General features: G+C 45.6%; 1 protein-coding gene across 3 annotated transcripts in view; it reads left to right on the forward strand.

The window, feature by feature from the left end:
- Nucleotides 1-12,203, forward strand: part of LOC144672973 (rab GTPase-activating protein 1-like) — a 442,218-nt gene that overhangs the window by 90,048 nt on the left and 339,967 nt on the right. For all 3 annotated transcript variants that reach the window (XM_078534975.1, XM_078534977.1, XM_078534976.1), the window contains exons 9-10: nucleotides 651-753; nucleotides 6,021-6,187. In XM_078534975.1, coding sequence (XP_078391101.1) covers nucleotides 651-753; nucleotides 6,021-6,187 — 270 coding nt within the window. The remainder of the gene's footprint in view (nucleotides 1-650; nucleotides 754-6,020; nucleotides 6,188-12,203) is intronic.

Raw genomic sequence — 12,203 nt, forward strand, 5'->3', positions numbered from 1 at the left:
GTTGAACATGTTTATGGTTGGGATAGACAGATTTTTGGTGTCTCAAGGAATCAAGGGGAGATATGGGGAGTGGGTGTAGAAGTGGAGTTGAGGCAGTAGATTGGAGCAGGCTTGAGTATGAGTATGGTCTACACATATTCTTATGTTCGGATGTTCTTAATTTGACAGACAATTTGTCTGCAGCAAAATCTCTCAAAAGGCCATGAGATAGAAGACCAGCTAACCTGTTTCTGGTGGTGGCAGTGGAGGAATGACTGTTGGCAAGGAAAACACCTTTACTTCTTTCTAAAAATGCCATGGGATCTTTTACATCCGTTTCGGAAGACTGGGACAACAATTTAACATTTCACCTGAAAGGTGGCACCCCTGAAAATGGAGCACTAACTCAGTTTATCGTACTGTTGCTTTAACCCAGGTTATATACTAAGTTCCTGAAATGGGACCTCCAAAGATGAGGATGCCCAGCACTTGAAACCTGGGTGGTTGTCACCTGGCTAATTGAATTATTGGTGTGTTTATCTAAAACTTTGAAGAACTCTTTCAATTGAGAATATTTTCAGGGGTTTGGCAAGCTATTTCTTTTTGTGCTGTGAGTATTTACCCTCTTACTGTCTGCTCGTTTTGTTTATTCTCTCTTTGTTTTCATTCAGGAATCCATGGGAAAGAGTGCTGACGGCAAGTCCTATGTAATCACAGGAACGTGGAACCCTAATGGTCCTGCCTTTCAGGCGCTGAATGAGGAAACTCCTAAAGGTGTTTCACTGTTTAAAAAGCTGCTTGTTGTAATCCTTTGTTATACTGCTTTATCGTTCGGGGTACTGCATGAGGAATTAATTCTGCTCCATTCATAACCAGATCTTTATATGCGGGGGGGAGCCTTTGCAGATATTGTCTCAGTTCTGGGGGCCCACTGCTCTACTAAAAACCATTCTCAGCATTGCAAAGTGAAAACACTGCAAGACCAGACCTTGTACAGAGTAACTGAAATCATCATCTTGTAAATCTGCAAGATGTCATATGCAAGTCTAAGCCCAAGTTGGGCAGCTTGATCACAGCAGTGTGGAATAAAAACTGAAAGTGCTGGAAAAACTCAGCAGGGTTGGCAGCACCTGTGGAGAGAGAAACAGGGTTAACGTTTTGAGTCCAATATGACTCTTCTTCGGTTCCGAAGAAGACATGTTGAACTCAAAACGTTAACCTTGTTTCTCTCTCCACAGATGCTGCCAGACCTGCTGTGTTTTTCCAGTATTTTCAGTTTTTATTTCAGATCACCAACATCCGCAATATTTTGCTTTTATTTATTGCAGCACTGTGTTGTTAGGTGGTTTGCTTTGAATTCTGCAGCAAATTTTCATCAGCCCACAATGTGGTGAACAGTCTGGGTGTGAAAATGGAGTTGAGGCAGTAGATTGGAGCAGGCTTGAGCATGGTCTACATACCATGTGCCCACAGTCACATTCTGGTCTGGCCATGAAATTCTACTTGTGGAGGAGGTGTGATGTCCTTGCATGAAGAGTGTGGATCCTGTTGAGTCTAGACTGAAATAACTAACACGAAATGTATACATTTGAGGATTGCCTGTGGACCCACTAGATCTGAGGATTGTAGATTGGAAACATGTGTTCCAGGTTTAAAAATTAATTGAGCAGTCATTGTTTTAACTGAAAACTGCCTCAGGGCAGGGAGCACATCACTGGTACAGTCTCTCGTTGGGGACTTAGAAGATGCTGTTGAGTTTTTAAAATTTGTTTCCATATACCAGAGAGCTAATGTAAAATTTGAGCCTCATGATGATCCTGGCTTACTGTTCATACCCCCAAAACCAGTTTTTTTAAATTTAGTCACATTTACGTTAAGGCTTTTGGTAACACAACAAAAAATAACCTTAAGTAAGGCACAGACAAGGCGAATAAAAGTGACATGTAACCAACAGAAACTGCAGGAAGAAAGTAGATGAGGTAGAACAACAATAAAAGATTGAGAAGGCAGCACACTGTATGCTGATGTACTAGGGTAGGTCCACTTCAAACCATCAACACTGCCATTGTTGGGTTGAGGTGAGGTATGTATCCTGATGGAGGAAGGATGCAAGCAGAGTGGAGGTGTATCTAGTGACAGAGGAAGTTGTGGTCAAACAAAGATGAGTGAGTACTCTGATTGAGGAAGGGGTTGTGTTTGGGTGAGGCTTTTTTAATGGTGAAGAAAAGGCAAAGTGGAGGTGAGGGTGGAGTGAGGTGGATATGGGTGACAGAGCAAGAGGCCAAGTGGACCTGTGATATTCTCAGGGACCTAAGAAAGGAGGCAAACCGGATTGTGGGATGTCTGGAGACAGATAGAGAGTGGAGATGAAGAAAGACAGTGATGGAGAAAACAGTGTAAATTGAACTGTTTCCCTCACTGGCATGTTGCAGTGGTTTGTTACAGGAGTGTGAGCTTTGGTTGGCCCTTGAATGATCTGTCTTGAATGGATAGGTAGCTGAATCAGTTCAAGGATGATAAATGCAAAACTTGCAACTTAATAAAGCTGGGTAGTGTAATGACAGCCTGACAATAGCCTACGGAGGAGCAGAGAGATTTGGGATTCATAAAAATGCCTGGGGGCTGGTGGACAAATACAAAAGATGATTAAAGGGAGTAATGCAATGTTGCTGCATCTTGATGGAGTTAAAATGCGAAGATGGAACTTATGCTACAGTTACATAAAGCTCTGGTTAAATTCTATTTAGAATACTACATTCAGTCCTGGGCACTGTACCTCAGGAAGGATGTACTGACCTTGGAGGGGTTGCAATGCAGATTCATGGGAATAATACTGGGGTTAAAAGGGTTAAATTATGCAGACAGGCTGTATAGACAGGCTTGGCTTGCATTTCTTTGAGTTTAAAGATTAAGGGTTGATCTAACTAAGGTGTTTAAGGGATTTGATCGGGTAGATAACAAGATACTATTTCTTATTGTGCAGGAGTATAGAACAATGGGGAATAACTTTAAAATTAACTGCTAGGCTGTTCAGGGATGATTTCAGATAGCACATGTCCATCAAAGGCTAGTGGAAACCTGTAACATTTTCCCCCAGAAAACAGCTGATATTGGGGATAACTAAAAATTTCAAACTGAGATTGATAGATTTATACAGAAGGAAAATATTGCAGATTAAAAACAGAAAATGCTGTGTTAAAGTCGGGGGAGAGATGGTAGGGTGGTTCCCCCTTTTCTCCATCTCACGACTAACCGCAGCAAGGTGTGTTTTAATGAAGTATTTTATTCCCTTGAGTCTTGTGACTCTCAAGAACACACACAAGACAGGTTTTCTGGTAAATTTTATAAAAGAAAGGATAAATGTTTATTTCTCAACACCTGAATGTAATCGCACTCATGCACATGCTCAATATGTACATACACAAGAAAAGGTGATTACAGAAAAGGTAGCTTGCATGAGGTTTTTAGAAAAGTCCAAAAAAAATCACCATTACTCGTTGGAAGCTGGAAACGTCTGCAGGCCTAATAATTCTCTTCTGTACACTAAAGAAAATGGAGGTTGTACGTTTGTGGCGATGAATTCATAGTGACTTACTATTTGCTGCAGTAGGTTTCTCACTTTGCCCCAGTCAAAGTTGTAGTCGAACTCCTGTAGTAAAGATTTGGCTTGGTTATGCAAATCGGTAGGTAAAACAATAACCCCACTTCTCTGCCTGTTGGTGGATTCTGGGCAGGATTCTTCCTGTAAGGACTCCATCCCATTCTCTCAGTTCCTTCGCCTCCGTCGCATCTGTTCTGATGACGCTACCTGCAAAAACAGTTCCTCTGACATGTCCTCCTTCTTCCTTAACCGAGGTTTTCCACCCACGGTCGTTGACAGGGCCCTCAACCTTGTCCGGCCCATCTCCCGCGCATCCGCCCTCACGCCTTCTCCTCCCTCCCAGAAACATGATAGGGTCCCCCTTGTCCTCACTTATCACCCCACCAGCCTCCGCATTCGAAGGATCATCCTCCGCCATTTCCGCCAACTCCAGCATGATGCCACCACCAAACACATCTTCCCTTCACCCCCTACTGGCGGCATTCCGTAGGGATCGTTCCCTCCGGGACACCCTGGTCCACTCCTCCATCACCCCCTACTCCTCAACCCCCACCTATGGCACCTCCCCATGCCCACGCAGAAGATGCAACACCTGCCCCTTCACTTCCTCACTCCTCACCGTCCAAGGGCCCAAACACTCCTTTCAAGTGAAGCAGCATTTCACTTGCATTTCCCCTAACTTAGTCTACTGCATTCGTTGCTCCCAATGCGGTCTCCTCTACATTGGAGAGACCAAACGCAAACTGGGCGACCGCTTTGCAGAACACCTGCGGTCTGTCCGCAAGAAAGACCCAAACCTCCCTGTCGCTTGCCATTTTAACACCCCACCCTGCTCTCTTGCCCACATGTCTGTCCTTGGCTTGCTGCATTGTTCCAGTGAAGCCCAACGCAAACTGGAGGAACAGCACCTCATCTTCCGACTAGGCACTTTACAGCCTTCCGGGCTGAATATTGAATTCAACAACTTTAGATCTTAAACTCCCCCTCCCCCCCATCCCCACCCCGTTTCTTCCCCCTCCCTTTTGTTTTTTTTTCAATAATTTATATAGATTTTTCTTTTCCCACCTATTTCCATTATTTTTAAATCTACAACTAATACCTTGTCAGTCTTTCCACCCCACCCCCACTAGAGCTGTACCTTGAGTGTCCTGCCATCCATTCTTAATTAGCACTTTTCTTAGATAATATCACCACCTTCAACACCTCTTTGATCCTTTTGTCTGTGACATCTTTTGATTATCTGCTCCTATCACTGCTTGCTTGTCCCTACAACCACCCCAACCTCAACTTCTCTCCCCCCGCCCCCTACCTTAAACCAGCTTATATTTCACCCCTCTCCTAACTATACTTCAGTTCTGTTGAAGGGTCATGTGGACTCGAAACGTCGACTCTTTTCATCTCCACCGATGCTGCCAGACCTGCTGAGTTTTTCCAGGTAATTCTGTTTTTGTTTAGGATTCTTCCTTTGTTGGGTGGGATTTCTTCCCTCTGCAGTTTTTTTGACTCCCAGACTGATTGACATGAGGCTGCTCTCAAAAATGTCTTAATAAATGTTGCTTATCACAAGCTGGTTTCTGTCAGGTGACCATAGTATCAGCATTCCCATTGTCCACGCAAATGGGTCCCTGGTGATGTGTGCATTGACACACAATGGTGTTTGAAATTCTGCATTTGCATCTCCTTGTGATAGAATGGGTTTTCTTCACTCATCCTGTGGAACTTCATTCTGGAGCCACGAAGCCTGTTTGGGTCATTGTGCATCAGTTTCTGTAGGGATTGACAAGAGTAGTTGTTTAAATCTACAAGAGAGACCTGTTGCATTTTTAATGTTTTCTACATGGAATGTTCCAATAGGTTGTTTACATTTTAATATCCTGACCAGACAAGCAAGCTAACTTCCAGCCTTAGGCAGTTTCATGTTTATTGACAGACAAGGACAGAGGTCACTTGACCCCTCGACTCCATCTTGTTACAACAAAGCTTGTCAGTTCTCCATGTGGTTTTAAAAAAAAGCGCTTATTTTTCTCGTATGTCCATGGATACCCCTGCGTGAATGTGACAGCTGGAAATACTCAGCAGGTCTGGCAGCATCTTTGGAGAGAGAAACAGAGTTAACGTTGCAGTTTGATGACATTTGGTCAGAACTCTTGACGAAAGATCATTGACCTGAAACGTTATCTCTGATTTTCTTTCTATTGGTAGATTTTTGTTCACAAGGAGGTATTAACACTTATGGAACCATGGTGAGTGGATGGAGTTAAAAGTTACAGATCAGCCATGATCCAATTGAGTTCTAGATGACATGTCTGTCTTGAATGGAAAGGCAAAGAGAAATATCTGTGGAACTTAGTAAAGCTGCAAGCTGCATTGACAGCCTGTCGTATTTAAAGCAAAAGCAGTATCAATTAACTAATTACAGTTTGATTTTTTTTACTCACAGATAAGAGGGTTTACATGACTGTAGCAGTGGACTTGGTAATTACTGAGGTGGTGGAGCCAGTCCGGTTTCAGTTGGAAACAGTGGTCCGTGTGTACCCTACCAATGAGCGGTTCTGGTACTTCAGCAGAAAAACCTTCTCAGAAGGGTTTTACATGAAGTTGAAACAGGTACGGGTTTTAAGAAGTAAACCAAATGCACCTGACTGTTATGTGGCTGTTAAAAGGGTGGTGCTTTCTGAAAGGCAACTATATTGACATATAACCACCTTAAGTGTGATTTCAGTGTTGTAATTCTGCACAGACTATTGCTGACAATTGGGTTTCTGAGCCATAAATCTTCTACCCTGGCAGAGAGTAGTATGTCCTCTGACCCTGGCGCTGAGGGGCATGCCCCCTGACCCTGGCGCTGAGGGGCATGCCCCCTGACCCTGGCGCTGAGGGGCATGCCCCCTGACCCTGGCGCTGAGGGGCATGCCCCCTGACCCTGGCGCTGAGGGGCATGCCCCCTGACCCTGGCGCTGAGGGGCATGCCCCCTGACCCTGGCGCTGAGGGGCATGCCCCCTGACCCTGGCGCTGAGGGGCATGCCCCCTGACCCTGGCGCTGAGGGGCATGCCCCCTGACCCTGGCGCTGAGGGGCATGCCCCCTGACCCTGGCGCTGAGGGGCATGCCCCCTGACCCTGGCGCTGAGGGGCATGCCCCCTGACCCTGGCGCTGAGGGGCATGCCCCCTGACCCTGGCGCTGAGGGGCATGCCCCCTGACCCTGGCGCTGAGGGGCATGCCCCCTGACCCTGGCGCTGAGGGGCATGCCCCCTGACCCTGGCGCTGAGGGGCATGCCCCCTGACCCTGGCGCTGAGGGGCATGCCCCCTGACCCTGGCGCTGAGGGGCATGCCCCCTGACCCTGGCGCTGAGGGGCATGCCCCCTGACCCTGGTGCTGAGGGCTATGTCACCCCCTGACCCTGGCGCTGAGGGCTATGTCACCCCCTGACCCTGGCGCTGAGGGCTATGTCACCCCCTGACCCTGGCGCTGAGGGCTATGTCACCCCCTGACCCTGGCGCTGAGGGCTATGTCACCCCCACGCTGGCGCTGAGGGCTATGTCACCCCCACGCTGGCGCTGAGGGTTATGTCACCCACACGCTGGCGCTGAGGGCTATGTCACCCCCACGCTGGCGCTGAGGGCTATGTCACCCCCACTCTGGCGCTGAGGGACATGTCCCCCCCCGACCCTGGCGCCGGGGGGGCATGTCTCCCCCCCGACCCTGGCACCGGGGGGCATGTCTCCCCCCCCCCCCCCCCCCCCCCCCGACCCTGGCGCCGAGGGGCATGTCTCTCCCCCCCCCCCGACCCTGGCACCGAGGGGCATGTCTCCCCCCCCCCCCCGACCCTGGCGCCGAGGAGCATGTCCCCCCCGACCCTGGCGCCGAGGGGCATGTCCCCCCTCGACCCTGGCGCCGAGGGGGATGTCCCCCCCCGACCCTGGCGCCGGGGTGCATGTCCCCCCCCCCCCCCCCCCCCCCCAACCCTGGCGCCGGGGGGCATGTCCCCCCGACCCTCATGCGAAGGGGCATGTCCCCCCCCCACGCTGGCGCTGAGGGCTGTGTTGCCCACCCCTGGCCCTGAAGACCCTGCCCCCCCCACCCCTCCGCAGCCCCAGCCTGCAGGGGCCCGACCCCTGACCCCCGTCCCTGGATCTTATATGATCAATCCAGTTCACTTGGACAGAGATTGAAGCTGCCATGAAAAGATCCAGGTAATAGGGCCATTGTGAGAGTTGGAAGTTGTAGAATATAAGACTGTTAGGGGAAGGCAGAGTGGGACTGAAAAATGAGCCTGATAGCTGTTTAATATCTGCTAATCGGTTCTTATGTAATTGGCTTGTCTTGATTTCCGTAGTGACAATTCAAGTATGAAATGAAGATATTCGTGTTGATGTTATCAGTGTTGCATTCAATTGCAATTAGCAATTTTCAGTTGAATCCCTAGTGTACCGTTACTTGCTTCCTTACTCCTGATACTCTCTCTCTCGTCTGATACCTTTCACTCATTAGAAGAGGTACGAGGCTCTTGGAGCAGCAGCATTTAGTCATGAGGGAGGGCATTAAATAGTTTCGGCATGATTTAGCTGTGTTGCATTTGTGATTAAATTAGTTCTGTGACAGATTATTTATTGTGTGTGTCCTAACCCAGGCATTGTGAACAAGGAACAAAGACTGAACCATAACAGCCGTACGCTGTAAATAGGGAATTTTCTAGCTTAGTGAAATACAGCACTATGTACGTTACTGGAAGTTTTGAGGCTGTTGTTCCACTATTAAGTCATTGGGGATTTCCTAAATAACCTCCCCACATATTACAATAAATAAAAAAGATCCAGTCTTCCTCCTCCCACCACCAGCCCTTGATGGGGTACAGTTCCATCTACCTGTGAAACCCTCTGATGAGTCTAATCCCATCCAAACTAATGTCCACGCATACAGACTTTTCTGCAGGGACCAATGGATAGCTATCAGGAGTATAATACTCTCCTCTGTGATGGAGGGGAACTGAAGCCAGTTTTACTTGTTTAGCTGCACCTCAAAAAGTGTTGAACAGTTTGCGTTGATTCCAGTGTTCTCGTCCATTCAAATCTCCTCCGACAACGAAGTAATGCATGCCAGCTGACAGCAAAACCAGGATAACATCCAGGTTTGGACTGACAAGGGAATGGGTATCATTCCCACCACTGATCAAGAGCAGCAATCTTGTGAGAACTTCCAAGTTCCCCTTGAACTTGCACACCATCCTGAATTGGACATTGACTGTTTCTGTTTCATCCATGTTGGGGTTAGAATCCCAAAATTCCCTACTCTGTGCCACCATAGGAGCACCACTGCCACAAGCATTGCAGCTGTTCAAGGAGAAGACCAGCAACTGGAGGTGAGCAGCAAATGTGGTTTGGCCAGCATTGCTTGCATTCTGGGAATAAAAAAAAAACTGCTGTCCCAGCTAGGATCAACTTTTCCAGCAGAGATCTTCCCGTATCTGGACTTGCAGAAAGTCCCATTCACCCATCACCCCTTTGTTCGCTGACATCCATAGGCTTCCTGGTTCACTGTGCCTTAAGTTTAAAATTCACATCCTTGTTTTCGAATCCCCTCCGTGGCCTTGCCCCTCCCTATCTCTGTAACCTCCTCTAGCTCCAAAGCTGTTCAATTCTGCCTTCTTGCGTGTCTGCACTGTTAGCTGAGCCATTTGCAGTTGCACCTTCAGCTCCCTCAGCCCTAAGCTCTGGTATTCCCTCTGTTTATCTCTCAACCTCTCTTTCGTCTTTTAAGACACCCTACAAAGTCTTCCTCTTTGACCAAGCTTTTGGTAATCTGCCTATGTGCCTCCTTACTTGGTTCAGTGTCAAATTTTGCCTGATAATACTCCTGTGAAGCATTAACATTAATAGGTGCTATAAATCCTTGTGTTACCCTATGGCGTATTTACCCACTATTAGACATCTGACCATATTATTTCTATTTTCCCAGCAATGTGATGGAACAGTGTTTTGTGCATTTCTGGCCTCTCAAAAATGCAAATTGCCCTTCTGAAACCATGGAACCATTTTTGTTGGATGAGCTCTCTGTATGAGTTCTGATAATTACAGTATGTGAAAGGCATTGGCAAGCTGAGTGCTTTCATTTCTTAATGATTTTTACTACATAATGTATGAATTTGTGATGAATTGTTGAAATTATCAGCCTTGAGAGTTTAGCCACGTATTTTTAGCACATCGTAGCTGAGTTTATTTTAATATTTTTTTTAAATTTTGTGAAAGTATAATTTATGTTCCTGCTCGATATAAAGCTGTATACAGCAGTCATTATAATCCATAATCAGGCAGACAGTACAGTAAACTCGCAAGGCAGTCCTCAAGTTCATTTACATCTCAAAGCTTTCTACTTTCATTTAGAGACAAGTTCATGCACAATTATAATCTCTATCAAAAACTTGCAATACTTAAAGTTTGCATGTTTTACTGTTAATTTTGAGCTTGTCACAGCGATGGTGAATTAAATCCTTGAGCGCCTGAAGTTAAAATGATAGTCTACTCTGACCCTATCAAACACTCCCAGGGCAGATGCAGCACGGGGTTAGATACAGAGTAAAGCTCTCTCTACACTGTCCCCATCAAACTCTCTGAGGGCAGGTACAGCACAGTTAAATACAGAGTAAATACCTCAGTGGGTAGATTGGAGATGTTAGGACTGTTCTGTTTGGAGAAGAGAGGAGATTTGATAGAGATGTTCAAAATCATGAAGGGCCTGGGCACAGTAGATAGAGAGAAATTGTTCCGATTGGTGGAAGCATCAACAACAAGAGAGCACTGATTTAAGGTAATTGGCAACATGAGGAAAATCTTTTTCACACAGTGAGTTGTTAAGATCCAGAATGCACCGCCTAAGAGTATGGTGAAGGCAGTTTCAATCAAGGCACTCAAGAGGGAATTGGATTATTTACGGAAAGGGAAGAATGTGCAGGGCTATGGGGGGAAGGTGTAGGAATATGAATAGTGGGAGCAAGGGATCAAATTTTGGAAGATGTGGTAAACCAAAGAGTAGAGACAAGGCAAGAGAGACAAGTATTAATATGGGAATAAATGGAACATGGCAGGAAGGGATAGAGAGTATAAACCTAAGAGTAAAACAGCAGTCAAAGCTAGTGGTTACAAAAATAATTAAAGGTCAAAATTAAAGGCTCTGTATCTGATTGCACGTAACGCTTGAAACGAAACAGATGAACTGATAGAGCAAATCGAAATAAACAAGTACGATTTGATAGCCATTACAGACATGGCTGGAGGGTGACGTAGTTTGGGCCCTGAATATTGAAGGGTACGTGACTTTAAGAAAGGAGAGGAGCATAAGAAAAGGTGGAGGGGTGGCTCTGCTAATTAATGATGGTATTAGCGCAGTAGAGAGGGATGACCTAAGTTCAGGAAACCAGGATGTAGAAGCTGCGTGGTTCGAGATTCGAAATGATAAAGGTAAGAAGACACTTGTGGGAGTGGTGTACAGGCTCCCTAATTATAACTACATGGTTGGACAGAGTATAAAGGAAGAGATAATGGGAACTTGTCAGAAAGGTACGGCGATAATCATGGGGGATTTTAATCTACATATAGACGGAAAAAATCAGATGGGCAGAGGTAGCCTAGATGTGTTCATAGATTGTTTTCGGGATAGTTTCTTAGAACAGCACGTTCTGGAGGCAACTAGAGAGCAGGTTATACTAGAGCTGGTATTATGCAATGATCTGGATTAATTAGTAACCTCTTAGTGAAAGCACCCCTGCGTAGCAGTGATCATAATATGACTGAATTTTACATTAAGTTTGATGGAGAGAAGAATGGGTCCAAATCTATTATTTTAAACTTATATAAGGACAATTATGTGGGAATGAAAGCAGAACTAGCTAAAGCGAACTGGGAAATGAGGTTAAGGGATAGGTCAGTAGAGCTGTAGTGGCAGACATTTAAAGGGATAGTTCAGAATACAAAGAATAGATACATTCTAATGAGAGAGAAAAATTTCAAGGGGAGGACCCACCATCCCTAGTTAACTAAAAAATTAAAGGTAGCATCACATTTAAAGAACAAACATATAATTGTGCAAAGATGGGTGGCAGCTCAAGATTGGACAGAATATAAAGAACAGCAAAGAATGACAAAAAGATTAATAAACAAGGAAAATTTTGAGTATAAGCGAAAGCTAGCTAGAAATATAAAGATGGATAGTAAGAGTTTCTATGGATACTTAAATAAGAAAAGAGTTAACAAAGTGAGCGTTGGTCCTTTAGAAAGTGAGTCTGAGGAATTAATAATGGAAATTAAGGAGATGGCAGATGAATTGTACAGGTATTTTGCATCGGTCTTCACTAAAGAGTATACAAATAACATCCCAGAAATAGCTGTAAATCAGGAACTGGAAGGGAGGGAGGAACTCAGGAAAATTACAATCAGTGGTACTTAGCAAATTGTTGGAGCTGCAGGCTGGGTCCTGATGGACTTCATCCTAGGGTCTTAATAGAAGTGGCTAGTGAGATAGTTGAATCATTGGTTTTAATTTTCCAAAATATCCTGGATTCAGGGATGGTGCCAATAGATTGGAAAATAGCAAATGTAACTCAAATGTAACTTCAATAACGGAGGGAG

The sequence above is a fragment of the Cetorhinus maximus genome, unplaced genomic scaffold (assembly GCF_964194155.1).
Source record: "Cetorhinus maximus unplaced genomic scaffold, sCetMax3.hap1.1 HAP1_SCAFFOLD_182, whole genome shotgun sequence".
Taxonomy (NCBI): Eukaryota; Metazoa; Chordata; class Chondrichthyes; order Lamniformes; family Cetorhinidae; genus Cetorhinus; species Cetorhinus maximus.